The sequence below is a fragment of the Ylistrum balloti genome, unplaced genomic scaffold, assembly GCF_031769215.1.
Source record: "Ylistrum balloti isolate Yb309-2 unplaced genomic scaffold, AGI_CSIRO_Ybal_v1 Utg370772, whole genome shotgun sequence".
Taxonomy (NCBI): Eukaryota; Metazoa; Mollusca; class Bivalvia; order Pectinida; family Pectinidae; genus Ylistrum; species Ylistrum balloti.
The window spans coordinates 185,786-203,110 of NW_026782452.1; the positions used below are offsets into that span (position 1 = coordinate 185,786).

Here is a 17,325-nt window from a genome sequence, read left to right on the forward strand (position 1 = left end):
GTAACAGTACCACTAAATATTAGTGTGTGACTGCTAGAACAGACTTCTATAACAGTACCACTAAATATTAGTGTGAGACTGCTAGAACAGACTTCTATAACAGTACCACTAAATATTATTGTGTGAGATTGTGTAGCTGAGAAGTTTTATCTGAACTGTAACTTTAACCTTGTACCTGTATACCTATGCACATACGTATGTATTATATACTGCAATGACTGCTGTGTATATATATGTAATGCACACCCTGCTGAACACCAGCTCTACAACAAACAGTGTTGCTATAAACACATGACTGTAAAATTATAAATACGTGTTGGCCGGAGTAATCCTTGACTAGATGGATCTTTAAGAAACAGAATAGCGCCATTGTAAGTAACTAAGTATCAAAAACCGTTTACATGTTTTACATCAGAAAGCAGCTACATTCAGGTTCTTGATGAAATAGTCTTTCATTCCCTAAACTTGCATAATCATTTACATTTCAGATTTTGACAAAGACCCAACCAAAAAAAATATCCATGTGATGATTATGTAATTCTGGTCTGTATGTCAAACCATTATAACAATTAGGCCATATTATGCTGCTCTAGTGCTGTTGTATATCTCTGCTGATGATTTGGGATTTCACTTATATTACTTACACTGTACAATTAAAACAGGTACATAGGGCCTGCATCACACATATACCAAACTTGGCACAAGATTTGCCATTTTGTTTCTCTGGATGATGTGGAACAACAATGAGATGTTCTTTTTTAAAATGGGGAAATACTGTTTTGCTAGCACTCACACAAACAAACTTCTAAATATTGCAAATTCTAGAATTTAAGAAAAAGATTCAAACTTTTCCATTCTCACAAGTCGCCATGGAGAGTTTTATCACAGTGGTAACATTTAGTGCAGAATACATCAAATTAACAGTACTTAAAAAAACCGAACAAGTTTATCAGCTTCAGCTGTGGACACTGTAGACTGAACAGATAACTGTTGTGAAAACCTGATAAAGCGATGTGATATGATAGCTTTGCATCTAACTGCAAAAGGAGACTGCACAAGATTATCCACTCTATATTCTGATGGCCAACCCAAAAAAGAGAAACTTTACTGTACTACGTAGTCATTTAGAACCTGGGAGCTGGCCTGTGCATGAGTTTGGTGGGATACCTTAACAAGAGATCCCAGAGGGATCTTGGCGCCCACCACTGTTTGATCTTAATTTGCTCTTTGAAAAGCGGATCTTTTCCCTTCTTTTCTCTTCTCCTCTCTGTTTTTGCTCTTAATTATAAGACATTTGCAGAAATAGTCATAATAATCTTTACCTGCCAAATTCACAATGATTGCCTTGATGCCGTTTTCTTTCTTCTGATCAGTCCTAAAATCAAACTGGCACAAGGAGAGAACAAAGGGAACCTACATATGGAATATGAGAGATATCCATTCTGTACTTCTTAAGAAATAGCAATAACAATCTTTGATAGGAGAAATATAAAATGGCTGCCTGTCGGCCATTTTGTTTTTCTGATCAGTCCCAAAATCAAATAGGCACAACTAGGGACCAAGGGGAACCTACATATAAAAATCTAAGAAAGATCTATCCAGTAGTTCTCATAAAATAGCAATAACAAACTTTCAAAGTCAAAATCCATGATGGCCGCCTTTTGACTATTTTGTTTTTCTGACCAGACCCAAAATCAAAAAGGTACAACTAGGGACCAAAGGAAACCTACATACGAAATTTAAGAAAGATTCAAAAGGCACTTCTCAAGAAATAGTGATAATATTTATATACAGATGGACAACGCACGCACAGACAACAGACCACAGACGATGAGGGTGGGCTAGAAAAGAACTTCACAACAAAATATCAAATTCTCAAAATTGTTTTCTTTACAGGCTGAATTCAAAGTTTGTGGGACTCCTTGGAAAATTGAAGGCTGAATTCTAATGATGAAGGACACCATGAAGAGCGAGCAGATGTCCATGCTCTTGTCAACATACCTAGAGAGGACCTACACAGGCAGAAAGGAGGAGGTGGAAATTGTAAGAAGGGCGTTAGATTTATACGAGTGTCTAAACAATTCTGACAAGAACTCCATATATGGTATTCAAGGTGGAAGTCTAGCTGAGGGACTTTGTATGATGGGTTCAGATGTGGATGAGATGATAGTCTCCAGGGATGTTGTAGTTATGCACCTCGATCAATGTATTCCTTCAAACATGGAACACAAAACCATCCTGTTCATTAGAGAGGCAGACTGTCGCCCTGGCTTTGTCAGATTACAGCTGGGTCAGTTGGGGCTGAACTGTGACCACATTATATTCTGCTCACTTGTTACGGTTGGGACAACTTTCTTCATTTCCAGTGATTTATATAGGGAGCAATATGTCAGTTACCTTACTGACAATACTGGATGGATTCATGAATCTAATGGGCCAAGCTGTTCAACAACATCAACTTCACACGACTCCGACAGCGTTCCTTGTTTTCAATGTACTACTTGGCCAAAGGAGGCTAAAGAATGGGAAACACGCCAACGTGTACACGGATGGCCATGTCAAACTTTGATAGACAAGATTGTACAGAGCGGATGCCATCTTGTTCCAGTTGGTGACAAATGTTCTCCAAGTACGTTACTACAATGGAGAATCTCGTTTGCAGTGGCAGAGAAACTTCTAATTCACTCCTTTACCTACCTCCAACTCAAAGTCTACACATTGCTGAAATATTTCTTAAAACAAATAAAAAGCACATTGAAAGAAAACATTGGAGATGACGACATCCTGTGTTCCTATTTCTTGAAAACAACTCTTTTTCATGCAATAGAGAATACCAGTCAAATGTTTTGGCAAGACAAAAACTTATTTGATTGTTTTTGGTTTTGTTTCAACATTCTGATCACTTGGGTCAAGGCAGGATTCTGTCCACATTACTTTGTCCAAACAAACAATTTGTTCAAAAGAAAAGTACATGGACAGCATCAACAAATACTGTTGAATGTTTTGAAGACATACAGTAAGATGAAATGGAAGTGTCTGTCAGTAGGAGACTACTACATTCCTTCAATATGGAAAGCACTGTGTAATACTTCAACACAAGCCAAACTTGTATGTCCTGAAACAGCACAGGAAGTTGCCCTCCACAGGGACACAACTAGTATTTACTTTTTACGATCAGCCGTTGTATTGACTACGACACTGAGGACCATTAAGAAGGCATTTCAGCTACTGTCCACATCACAGTCAGACTTTGATGAAGTCTATACATATCACTATGCTACAATGTCCCTACAAAGACTCGCAGCATCAAAGGTGTATTCTGGAACTGCAGATGCCCCTAACAACAAGACCAGATACAGGAAACTGAGAAAATGTAAACACTGGATGACTCCAAGTGCTGTAATGGGCACAGAATTATTGAATCTGGCAACTTTCCATTTTCTCACAGGAAATTGCAGTAAATGTCTTAAGATGTGTAAACAAGTAAATAAGCTAGCATCATATTATGTGTCTAACTTACTACACAACACAAGCAAGAGTCTACATCCAGAGCAAGAAGTAATTCATAGACATGAATTTAATCCATCTGAACAAGCATTAGACAAACTGAGGAAATTCTACTCCAATCTGATGATGTTTGATGGCAGTGACTTTTCTCTTCCTCATCTCTGTCTAGAGCAGCAGGAAGGAGCACCATTCATGATCATCCCACCACTGCCCTACGCCTTGTTCTTAACCTTCCTGTGCTGTCAAGAGCTTGGAGACACCAGAGGCCGTGATGAAGCACTACAGAACTTGATACAGATCCAGTACGATGATATCCAAGGAGGAGAGCAATTCTGGATAGTTCACACTCTACTGGGATTATGTTACCAGACTCTCGGAGACTATCACAGAGCTATCAGAGCTTACTGGAAGTCGGAACAATCCAAGAGTGACTGCTATGAGTGGAATCCTGCCATAAATAGGATAGCCATTGTGTATCTGTGTCTGTATATCTCACACAGGTCTGACAGAGGATAGCCATTGTGTATCTGTGTTTGTATATCTCACACAGGTCTGACAGAGGATAGCCATTGTGTATCTGTGTCTGTATATCTCACACAGGTCTGACAGATAGCCATTGTGTATCTGTTTCTGTATATCTCACACAGGTCTGACAGAGGATAGCCATTGTGTATCTGTGTCTGTATATCTCACACAGGTCTGACAGAGGATAGCCATTGTGTATCTGTGTCTGTATATCTCACACAGGTCTGACAGAGGATAGCCATTGTGTATCTGTGTCTGTATATCTCACACAGGTCTGACAGAGGATAGCCATTGTGTATCTGTGTCTGTATATCTCACACAGGTCTGACAGATAGCCATTGTGTATCTGTGTCTGTATATCTCACACAGGTCTGACAGAGGATAGCCATTGTGTATCTGTGTCTGTATATCTCACACAGGTCTGACAGAGGATAGCCATTGTGTATCTGTGTCTGTATATCTCACACAGGTCTGACAGAGGATAGCCATTGTGTATCTGTGTCTGTATATCTCACACAGGTCTGACAGAGGATAGCCATTGTGTATCTGTGTCTGTATATCTCACACAGGTCTGACAGAGGATAGCCATTGTGTATCTGTGTCTGTATATCTCACACAGGTCTGACAGATAGCCATTGTGTATCTGTGTCTGTATATCTCACACAGGTCTGACAGAGGATAGCCATTGTGTATCTGTGTCTGTATATCTCACACAGGTCTGACAGATAGTCATTGTGTATCTGTGTCTGTATATCTCACACAGGTCTGACAGAGGATAGCCATTGTGTATCTGTGTCTGTATATCTCACACAGGTCTGACAGATAGCCATTGTGTATCTGTGTCTGTATATCTCACACAGGTCTGACAGAGGATAGCCATTGTGTATCTGTGTCTGTATATCTCACACAGGTCTGACAGATAGTCATTGTGTATCTGTGTCTGTATATCTCACACAGGTCTGACAGAGGATAGCCATTGTGTATCTGTGTCTGTATATCTCACACAGGTCTGACAGAGGATAGCCATTGTGTATCTGTGTCTGTATATCTCACACAGGTCTGACAGAGGATAGCCATTGTGTATCTGTGTCTGTATATCTCACACAGGTCTGACAGAGGATAGATGTCTGTACCTATATATGATATATCAGAGATCGGCAATGATCTTCTTATCTTGATACACCAGCATTACCACCTCATAATTACAACGGTTTACAATTCTGTATTTTTACAATACTTCTAGTCCTAAGAAAAGCTACTTTCAACTTAATGTTATGCCTCATCAAGTTCTGATCTTTGATTTCAGACACAGGTTACCAATCTTGTCACCAAAAGGTGCCATAGCTTGTGAACAACTTATAATCACTTACTTTTATTATGAAAGATGTCTGTTTTAGAGAGCAGTGACTTAAATGGTAATAATCTATCAAAAATATATATGTTGTACATTAAAAACCCAATAAATTTGGTATGATTTCTTTTGTTCAAACCAATGTATATAATAACTTTATCCTGTATCATGTCAATAAAGAGAACCTGACAAACTTAGAAGTCATTGCAGTAAATCTGAAATACTTAATGTAGCTTTACTGGCCATAGACAGGCGTGCATTACTTCATCTTTACATACAATGCAGAGATACAATACATAGCAGATATTCTCATCCATACAATCCCATAAATTGGTGAGATATTTCACAAATTGCTTCATTTTATACACTGGAAATATTCTCACCCTCACATCAGTGAACGTAACCAAAACCTTTAGTTCATCAGTTTTGCAAACCTTGCAACAGGAATCAGAGACAGAAAAAACTTGTAACTAAACAACCTCACATCCCCTTAACATAGCAATACATCCTACATCGAAACAATGGGCTGATATTTTTACATTCCTTTAGTGTAGACACAATATCTTTCAGAATTCAGCTTACTTTGGAACAAAGCTTCGAGATTCCAACTAACCTAAGATAGCTGGGTAAACTGACATTAAAGTCAGTAAATAAAAGATACTTGTACTCACGGCTGTAAGTAAAGATAATTGTACTCACAGCTGTAAGTAAAAGATAATTGTACTCACAGCTGTAAGTAAAAGATAATTGTACTCACAGCTGTAAGTAAAAGATAATTGTACTCACAGCTGTAAGTAAAAGATAATTGTACTCACAGCTGTAAGTAAACAATAAATGTACTCACAGCTGTAAGTAAAAGATAATTGTACTCACAGCTGTAAGTAAAAGATAATTGTACTCACAGCTGTAAGTAAAAGATAATTGTACTCACGGCTGTAAGTAAACAATAAATGTACTCACAGCTGTAAGTAAAAGATAATTGTACTCACAGCTGTAAGTAAAAGATAATTGTACTCACGGCTGTAAGTAAAAGATAATTGTACTCACAGCTGTAAGTAAAAGATAATTGTACTCACAGCTGTAAGTAAAAGATAATTGTACTCACAGCTGTAAGTAAAGATAATTGTACTCACAGCTGTAAGTAAAAGATAATTGTACTCACAGCTGTAAGTAAAGATAATTGTACTCACAGCTGTAAGTAAAGATAATTGTACTCACAGCTGTAAGTAAAAGATAATTGTACTCACAGCTGTAAGTAAAAGATAATTGTACTCACGGCTGTAAGTAAAGATAATTGTACTCACAGCTGTAAGTAAAAGATAATTGTACTCACAGCTGTAAGTAAAAGATAATTGTACTCACAGCTGTAAGTAAACAATAAATGTACTCACGGCTGTAAGTAAAAGATAATTGTACTCACGGCTGTAAGTAAAAGATAATTGTACTCACGGCTGTAAGTAAAAGATAATTGTACTCACGGCTGTAAGAAAAAGATAATTGTACTCACGGCTGTAAGTAAACAATAAATGTACTCACGGCTGTAAGTAAAAGATAATTGTACTCACAGCTGTAAGTAAAAGATAATTGTACTCACAGCTGTAAGTAAAAGATAATTGTACTCACAGCTGTAAGTAAACAATAAATGTACTCACAGCTGTAAGTAAAAGATAATTGTACTCACAGCTGTAAGTAAAAGATAATTGTACTCACAGCTGTAAGTAAAAGATAATTGTACTCACAGCTGTAAGTAAAAGATAATTGTACTCACAGCTGTAAGTAAAAGATAATTGTACTCACGGCTGTAAGTAAAAGATAATTGTACTCACGGCTGTAAGTAAAAGATAATTGTACTCACGGCTGTAAGTAAAAGATAATTGTACTCACAGCTGTAAGAAAAAGATAATTGTACTCACAGCTGTAAGTAAAGATAATTGTACTCACAGCTGTAAGTAAAGATAATTGTACTCACGGCTGTAAGTAAAAGATAATTGTACTCACAGCTGTAAGTAAAAGATAATTGTACTCACAGCTGTAAGTAAAAGATAATTGTACTCACAGCTGTAAGTAAAAGATGACTGTACTCACGGCTGTAAGTAAAAGATAATTGTACTCACGGCTGTAAGAAAAAGATAATTGTACTCACAGCTGTAAGTAAAAGATGATTGTACTCACGGCTGTAAGTAAAAGATAATTGTACTCACGGCTGTAAGAAAAAGATAATTGTACTCACGGCTGTAAGTAAAAGATGATTGTACTCACAGCTGTAAGTAAAAGATGACTGTACTCACAGCTGTAAGTAAAGATAATTGTACTCACGGCTGTAAGTAAAAGATAATTGTACTCACGGCTGTAAGTAAACAATAAATGTACTCACAGCTGTAAGTAAAAGATAATTGTACTCACAGCTGTAAGTAAAAGAGATAATTGTAAGTAAAAGATAATTGTACTCACAGCTGTAAGTAAAAGATAATTGTACTCACAGCTGTAAGTAAAAGATAATTGTAAGTAAAAGATAATTGTACTCACAGCTGTAAGTAAAAGATAATTGTAAGTAAAAGATAATTGTACTCACAGCTGTAAGTAAAAGATAATTGTACTCACAGCTGTAAGTAAAAGATAATTGTACTCACAGCTGTAAGTAGAAGATGATTTACTCACAGCTGTAAGTAAAAGATAATTGTACTCACAGCTATATCTCTGTATACAGCTATTGCCCTCTGTGTATCTCCACGATCAACGTGACTTTCCTGTGGAAAAAAACATAATATTTTTATTTATACAGCCATGATAACTAAGATTTTTAAGTCAAAATTGAAAGAAACAAGAGATCCCAGAAGATGTTAGTGTTCACCTTTGTAACGTGTTAAGTAGTTAGCTTGTCTCTTTGTTTTTTGTGATTGTTTAAACTCACTGCCTTATTATTTTATTTCTGCTTTGTGCAAATAAATAATGTGATGCTTTTATTCAATAAATAAGAACTAAAGAATTTCCAAACAAGCCATGATAAAATAACCACAAATTTTACACCAGCTGTTGACTACTTTGTTTTTCCGATCAGCTTCAAAATGGCACAGCTAGTAAATCTAAGAAAGATCAATCAAGTACTTCTATAGAAATGTAACAATAACCATGATTATCTTAACTCTCAAATTCAAGATGGCCACTGTCTGGTGCTTTGGTTTCTAATCTATCTCCAAACTGCACAGGCAAAACTGCAGGCCAAGTGGTGTTATCTTATATTACTTTGTAACTTTGCTTACCTCCACATGGCGTTCCAGTTCCTTGAGTAGGCTTGGGTATTTGTCGAGGCGTGTGAACGGTTTGTATAAATTAGTTGTCAGCGCCATGGCTGCGTTAGTGGCTCCTATACTCTCCATGAATTTACTCAGCTCTTCCCTACAACACACAGCAATATGATTATTACTTTATCCAAAATCAATACTGAGACACCATATATACAATATTTTTTTTCCTCATAAACACATTAACTCATCAATAGAACACTTAAGTTAAAATCATGGACAGATTATCTTCTTTTTGCCTCAGAAATCTGTATTCTGACTTTATTACAGTAAAATCTGGACACAGCTAAATAGATCTAATTGGGCACTCCATGGTCTATTTTTGGAAAAAAGAAAACTTAGTAAACACCATAAACCCTAAAACTCTGTTATCTAACAGAGGCTCTCTACTATAGAAAGAAGCAACTGATTATGGTATTTTCAGCAAGAAGACACAAACAGACAGCCAGGTGGACAAAAGTTGACTTGCAAAGGAGAACAAAACAGATTGCCTATACAGTAATAGATTTGCCAAGGAGACATAGAGGTAAACTCGGTCACATATAATTTGCCATTGAAACAAAAAGAGACAGTCAAGCATAAGATATTTGCTTTGTCAAGGACACAAGAAACTTCCATAGAGACATAGAGAGACTCCCTGGTACACAACAGTAGATTTGTCAAGGTAAAAAATAGAAATACAGCCAGGTTCACAACAGTAGATATGTCAAGGAAACACCAAAATACAGCCAGGTTCACAACAGTAGATATGTCAAGGAAACACCAAAATACAGCCAGGTTCACAACAGTAGATATGTCAAGGAAACAACAAAATACAGCCAGGTACACAACAGTAGATATGTCAAGGAAACACCAAAATACAGCCAGGTTCACAACAGTAGATTTGCCAAGGAAACACCAAAATACAGCCAGGTTCACAACAGTAGATTTGCCAAGGAAACACCAAAATACAACCAGGTTCACAACAGTAGATTTGCCGAGGAAACACCAAAATACAACCAGGTTCCCAACAATAGATTTGCCAAGGAGCCACAAAGAAATGGCCAGGTTCACAACAGTAGATTTGCCAAGGAAACACCAAAATACAGTCAGGTTCACAACAGTAGATTTGTCAAGGTAAAGATAGAAATACAGTCAGGTTCACAACAGTAGATTTGCCAAGGAAACACCAAAATACAGCCAGGTTCACAACAGTAGATTTGCCAAGGAAACACCAAAATACAGTCAGGTTCACAACAGTAGATTTGTCAAGGTAAAGATAGAAATACAGTCAGGTTCACAACAGTAGATTTGCCAAGGAAACACCAAAATACAGCCAGGTTCACAACAGTAGATTTGCCAAGGTAAAGATAGAAATACAGTCAGGTTCACAACAGTAGATTTGCCAAGGAGCCACAAAGAAATGGCCAGGTTCACAATAGTAGATTTGTCAAGGAAACACCAAAATACAGTCAGGTTCACAACAGTACATTTGCTATGATGATACCAAATTACATCCATTACAAAACTGCCTGGTCACCAGTGTAAAACATCCATTACAAAACTGCCTGGTCACCAGTGTAATAACATACACTACATATCTGCCTGGTCACCAGTGTAATAACATACGCTACATATCTATATATTTACAGCAAATTAGCATATAATGGATACATGTTCCAGTAAAAATTGCCATTTATACATAATATTGAGGGGTGACAAACTGCACGGTCATATTTTAGCTCAATACATATAGTGATAAAATATGATCAGCATTAAAATGCATACCGGTACATTTACAGTATCTTATTTCAATTAATGAGTTGTAAATAGGCAGATCAGAAAAGGAAATAAGTATTATAGATAAAGTATGAAGTATGAGTAGAAAAAGAGAGAAAAAGAATGGGGTAAATATGGAATTGAGCGTCCTGGTCACTTTAACGTCCACTCTGTGGTCTAACTTTGTCCTTGCCTGCCACTGACTTTTGGTCGTCTGCCATAACAAGACGACATGTAGTGGCATAGGATCCTAACTATATAGTGTGGATTTCATTCCACAATACAGCAGCACAGGGTGCCATACAACTGTCTTACCGTTTATTCTGGAGGATGGCCACAGCGCGAGGGTGGTTCGCACAGTAGGCCAGGTATAGTTCCTTAAGTCGCGGGGCATGCTTCATAAATGCCCCTCCTACTCTTCGCTGATGGGGTGTACATCTACAAAAACACAGCTTGTGATTAGTGATGTCCACGGGGGTCTCAAGGGAGTCAAAAATGACAGACTACTTAGGAAAGTCATTGACAATAGCCATGATTCATATTATATTCTATCTTGATAATTAATCAATAACCAATCCATGATGGTGTTGAAACCTGATATCAAACTTCCTCTCACACATAAATACTTCAATGTTACATTGAGGCAATGGCATATTAAAACTTTTAATGAATCACACTTTGTTGCTGAGGAAAGTTTTGGTATATATGGACATAAGACCTATACATTAGCACTGACAACACTATCATGTACTTACTTTGCACATTCTTCTAAGGAGTTGAGAAAATTATTTTGGAATGCAACAATTTCTTCGAGGTTTCCAACTAATTGTAAATATTCTGTAGGCGATAATCTGTTAAGTAAAAAAATATTTGATTAGGACAATTTCATTGTGAAAATTATGCTGGTTTAGGTATATGTCAACAGATATTATAATTCAGTATGATAGTTTAAAAAAAAAAACTACATCTTCATAACATCAATGTTTAAACCCATTATAGGTTGTATGTATGTTATTACGTACATGTTTGAGCCCTGTATAGGCTGTATGTATGTTATTATGTACATGTTTGAGCCCTGTATAGGTTGTATGTATGTTATTACGTACATGTTTGAGCCCTGTATAGGCTGTATGTATGTTATTACGTACATGTTTGAGCCCTGTATAGGTTGTATGTATGTTATTACGTACATGTTTGAGCCCTGTATAGGTTGTATGTATGTTATTACGTACATGTTTGAGCCCTGTATAGGTTGTATATATGTCTGCAGCACCATTGTCATTTCCTGTACATGTGTCTTCTCTGTGTCTATCACATTCTGAAGCACCTGTTGACAGAGAAAGTTAAGATTAGTATAGCCGTAATTATCTCCAGTAGTTTAACTTTCTGTAAATAACACTAGACACTGCTACCTGCATATATTTTGTGAACCTACAATTGCATAAAAAAAAAAATAGCTTTTTTTTTTAAAGAAGATGGTGTCAAGACAACTAGAGTTATCCCCCTTCCTTAAAATTAGAGGAAACATGATTAATATGTAGTCCATGTAAAAGACAATGATGATATCAAGGAAGATGAATGTACTACACTTTACCCCCCTCCCCACTGGGAATGTGAAACCTTGGGGTCATGAAATTCACAACTTTGGTAAAGAACCTTAAGACACTTCCATCCATGGAAAAATTTGATTCTACCATAGCTAGGTGTTGAAAAGATGATTTTATAAATTGGAGTTAAATCAATTTCTTTTAGTCCTGCCCCTTGGCAGGGTATGGACCACAAAATTCACTATTTTGGTTCACCTACTGCAAGGAACAGTTTCAAACTGCAAAATTTCATTGAAATCACTTTAGCAGTTTCTGAGAAGAAGTCAAAATGATAAAAGTTTACAGACACTTTATGCAGGAGAAAAGGTGATCGCAATAGGTCACCATGAGATTTCGTCTAGGTGTTATATTCTTTACTGTCCCGTCAACAGCTATGGGGTCATTCAATGACACTACAGAACATATCTGTGTATTTTGTTGCAGACATTGCATGCTATTTTTCAATTCTAATGTCTAGCATATGGTTTAAATAAAATTAATATTACGTGAAATTCAACAGTCGACTTAGGTTACTGATAACTAACGATAGGTGGACCATATGACCATGGCATTCATATATCACATAAATGACATCATTATTACAATAGGTAAATCTAATGTCATTTCTATGCATAAAAGATATCGCAAACTATTAACTAGCTTATATTAATCATGTTGGCCTAGACCTACACGCATGGGTCCTAGTGCTGCAGGAAAACAGTAAAAGCAGAAACATGTGTCCTGATGATAGGTGAAACTAAGTGCTGTACAGCAGAGCATCACAAGATATCTAGTGGATAAGTTGAATCTTGGACGAACCGAAGTCCAGTATCGCTGACACTTTTACCAACACTGTCAGAGGACAAGTTTACTTACCACATTATGGTAGTAGGGCATACTCTCTCGTTTAAACACTGGTACCTCCGCTGATCCTTTGGGCGTGGCAGACTGTCGTAACACACCCATCAATTCTGCAACAATATATCAAAATTATATTTACTCCATTACACAAAGCTGTCTTCTCATACATCACAAATTTATCTGGAAACTCTTGTCTGTTTGACTCATGTACACCAATATTATTGATTTTCTTATTTACCTCAAGATTTTATATCAGAGATCTGAAAATCAAGATGTACCTAAGCTAAACAAGAGGCACAATGGACCTGTACCCAACAACCAGTTTTTGCAAAATCATACATTTTCATGCAGGGGCCTAATGTTCATGTTTTTTGGTTGTTTTTTTTTAAACAAAATGTCCATAGGGCCTGTATTGTTCACCTTGTTAAGTTTTCTAAAAGTTATTGATTTAAACTAAAGGAAAAGTATTTAAGATACCTGTACCTATTTCCCTTTGTAAGCCTGGCCTCTCCTCCCCAATGAGGTTAGATGCACTGTTTGTGCAAAGTTTTTTTCACCCAAGGATGCTCCAGATCAAATGTGGACAAAACTGAATTATTCCAACACAGCAAGGATTGTTAAGAATTTGCTATATTTCCAATCTTTGGTCCCATCTCTGCCTCATGGAGAAGAGGGGGCCTGACTGTTCATACAAAATTGCACCAATCATGTCTCAGACCAAATTGTAACAGATGCCAGGCATTCCTACATAAGAAGGATGGTTCTAAACAATTTGCCTTATTTCCATTATTGGGCCCTGCCTTCTCATCCCAGATTCTTAGACCTACTGTTTATACAAAATTGATTTCCTTCAACCAATAATGCTTTAGACTAAATTAAAACAACAACTAGGTATTCCTACCGAAGAAGCAGGATTTTAAAGAATTTGCTCTATTTCTCCAATTGGGCCCCAATTCATGTGCATCTTTGAAACTAAACTGATTTTCCTTCAACCTAGAATGCTTCAGACCAAATTTGGCCAATATCCGTCCATTCCTACAGGAGGAGTAGAATTTTATTTCAAAGAATTGAACTCCATTTTCCCTACTGGGCCCTGCCCTCCTGTCCCAGGAGGCTGAGACTGCATGTCTATAAGAGAATAATTTCCCTTAAACTAACAATGCTTCTTACAAAATTTTGGCATTAACCATTCATTCCTAGAGGGGGATTACAATTTTAAAGAATTTACTCCATTTCCAATATTGGGCCCTGCCCCTGTAACACCATGGGGCTGAGGCCTTATGTTTATATAAGATCAATTCCCCTTCTCGCAAGAATGCTTCAGACCAAACTAGGGCAATATCAATTCGTTCCTACAGAAGGAGAAGGATTTTAAATAACTTTAAAATGTCCTTTTGTAGACCCCTTCTGGGCCAAGAAGAACCAATGCTACAGTCACCATGTGTAGTACTAACCTCCTTTCACCTCCTTGGTATAGTTGCTAGGGAACCATCCTGTTTTTCCGTTCAATGTTCCTTCCCACCAGCCTCCTTCCATGGTCTGGGTGACAGTTACGATATCACCCTTCGAAAAGCACAACTGAAAGTACACAAATGCACAAGTTACAAACTGACTTCGCAAAATATAAACTCTTAAAAGTTGCAAAACTATCAAGTTGCATAACCTGTGTCAATAGTGCAGAACAGTAATTACAAGTACTACAAGTACCACAATACCAGGTCATCAGTATAATTCATAGTTTGGCTCTACTGTGTGTTTTTTGTACAATCTCCGAGATTGCAGGTGGAAGACACCACCCGAAGTTTTCCGTACGTTACATTCTCCTATAATTATCAAATATTTGAAATTTACAAAATTTACTTAGTTCTAGGGCTAATGTGCCTACCCGTCCTCCCCGTCTAGATTTCAACATTTCTTTTGATAACTTTGAGTTTTCTTCAGTCGCCTCCTTGGTTTATAATTCATGCCCTTAGCATCACTGACAAGTCCTTGAAGGACAAAACAGCTGTCTGATGCAGTTAATCCAATTAAAATTTATATATAAAGCATCATTAATTTGAGTCTTTTGCACAATTCCAATGTTGTGATCACTGCACATAATTATAAGCACTATATAATATGTCTCTTCACATCAGTGTATATGACCTTGTAACATAATTGGTGATACCCACATATAGAAAACAAAGTTAAGAAACATACATTTAACAGTTTGTTTTCAATCCAGGTTTATTTGTTTGAAAGTGATGGATACACAGATCCTATCTTTCTTGCTAAACAGGGTTTACAGAAGTAACCCAGTCTCAACAGGGTTTACAGAAGTAACCCAGTCTCAACAGGGGTTACAGAAGTTACCCAGTCACAACAGGGTTTACAGAAGTTACCCAGTCACAACAGGGGTTACAAGTTACCCAGTCACAACAGGGACTTCAGGGGCTCTCCATCTCCACTGGGAGTGGGGAAGAATGTCATTTAAGACACAAAAGGGCCTTGTATAGACCTTCAGACAAGTACAACAGTCTAAAGAATGAAGTATTGGCAAGGAAACAGTATCCTTTAGTTAGCAACAATGAATTACAGGATGGCTAGAGAACAATTGAATCAAAGGAACCATCTTGTGTACATTACATACTTTAAGTGTATGAAATTAAGTACTAATTAAATTACAAATTAGACCTGGTCACACAATATCAGTCTTCAAACAACATAACTGTGACGAAGCAGGCTTTGATCGCCTGTTAAATCTCCCAAGAGCAGCATATAACGCAGTCTACAGAAGTAAGAGATACCCCTGCTAATTAGCACTTTTGTACCCCACCAAGATCTTTGTCAACATACCAATGTATACAAGAAAAGAATGTTACTGATTAAGAAGCCTTTCCTGTCTGTATTTTTTTTTCACCTCCTCTGTTTTGAAAAAAAAAATCCTTTACTTTCTTCCTGTTTTACACCATGAGTACTTGAAAGAGCATTATGATGTGTTAGTAATGTAATGAAAAATCCTAGTTTTTCCATTAATGAGTTTACAAAGCAACCCAAATTAGTGAAATTCATGTTGTACCCCTGCATTTCAAGGACTAGATCTCACAAAGAAATAAAATGTTAGGGGTATACAGTTTTGAAACATAAGGTAGACATTGAAATTCCCTTTATCTACATAATGTATAAAGATATACAAATGTACAGTTTCATGACAATCAGTACAGAAATGAAGTAATGTAGAACAGTCACACAAAAATTCTATTTATAGTGATAGTGACCTCATTTTTAACAAAAAGAATGACACATTAACTAGTGAAAACAAAGTGATGTTTGTAAACAAATGAATGACATTCTTTGAAAATGAAAGTATCAGAAAATGAGAACAAATGTATGAAATTCTTTGAGAACAAAAGTATAAATTCTTTGAGAACAGATGTATGAAATTCTTTGAGAACAGATGTATGAATTTCAGTTGGTTAAGACATAACAACTCTGTAATGTAAGAGATCATTGTTTTAAATTACAGAAGAATTTTACATGTTTTATCTGCTATTACAGCCTTCTGGCCTGCCAACAGATAAAAACTGCAAAGAGGAAACTTGTATGTAAAGTTCAATAACAGTTAAAAAAGAAATGACAAGAAATTTTATTTATTTTATTACACTATCCTATGCATTTCTTTTGATCACGGGAAAAGGGGCGTAAGTTAATGCATGGCAAGTTTCACAGCAATTGGAAAAAGAAGTTTACAAAGTGAGAATTTAAATTTTCTCAAAACAATGGTGACTGTGGGTTTGGCTCCAAGGAAATGCATAACTATCAGATAAGAAATGAATTCTGTTGAGCCAGGATGTTTATCCATGCATGCTTTAGGGTGTAATAAAAAGTAAACATGAAAAAAACACTCTCCTTGTTAAATAAGCATGCAAAAGAATGACTTAAGCTAGACTGGTATTGTACAAATTATGGGTCAATTTTGATGGTAAAAAAAATTGAAAGCAAAACATAAAGAAAAGTTTGATATTTTGTTCCAAATAACTTGTCATATGGATCAATATGAATGGATATTTGTGATGTTGTATGGGAGGCTATGCCTGACAGTTTAGCAGGAGTAACACCAGTGTTTGCAGTGATGGTGATTTTTAAAACATGACATAAACAAAATTTGAACATTTGTTTCAAATAACTCGTCATATTGATGAACATGAATGGATATTTGTGATGTTGTATGGGAGGCTATGCCTGACAGTTTAGCAGGAGTAACACCAGTGTTTACATTTCTACAAAGAAAACAGATGGGGTAGAACTAATCATTAGTGTTAACACTGGCACGTATCAGTAGCTGCTGATGGTTAAGGTACCTTCATCAGTACCAGTGATATGGGTGATCACTCAGGTCACAAGGTTCTTACACAGATGTTGTAGAGTGTGTTTCCATAAGGCAGAGATGTCACAA

At 36.6% G+C, this 17,325-nt stretch overlaps 2 protein-coding genes across 7 annotated transcripts in view; one reads left to right on the forward strand and one right to left on the reverse strand.

The window, feature by feature from the left end:
• The window catches only part of LOC132558214 (rho guanine nucleotide exchange factor 7-like), a 92,335-nt gene that overhangs the window by 48,302 nt on the left and 26,708 nt on the right, over positions 1–17,325 (reverse strand). For all 6 annotated transcript variants that reach the window (XM_060222755.1, XM_060222754.1, XM_060222753.1 and 3 more), the window contains 7 exons: positions 14,345–14,468; positions 12,906–13,000; positions 11,676–11,770; positions 11,199–11,294; positions 10,759–10,881; positions 8,644–8,779; positions 8,071–8,130 (listed from right to left, as the gene is read on the reverse strand). In XM_060222755.1, the coding sequence (XP_060078738.1) occupies positions 8,071–8,130; positions 8,644–8,779; positions 10,759–10,881; positions 11,199–11,294; positions 11,676–11,770; positions 12,906–13,000; positions 14,345–14,468 (729 nt within the window). The remainder of the gene's footprint in view (positions 1–8,070; positions 8,131–8,643; positions 8,780–10,758; positions 10,882–11,198; positions 11,295–11,675; positions 11,771–12,905; positions 13,001–14,344; positions 14,469–17,325) is intronic.
• On the forward strand, positions 288–5,572 carry LOC132558217 (uncharacterized). The gene is made up of 2 exons (XM_060222760.1): positions 288–371; positions 1,897–5,572. Exon 2 carries the CDS (start codon positions 1,948–1,950, stop codon positions 4,021–4,023), a length of 2,076 nt encoding a protein of 691 aa, XP_060078743.1. The 5' UTR covers positions 288–371; positions 1,897–1,947; the 3' UTR covers positions 4,024–5,572.

What these genes read in the sequence shown, in the direction of transcription:
- LOC132558217 (XM_060222760.1), top strand. Translation starts at nt 1,948, where the DNA reads ATGATGAAGGACACCATGAAGAGCGAGCAGATGTCCATGCTCTTGTCA.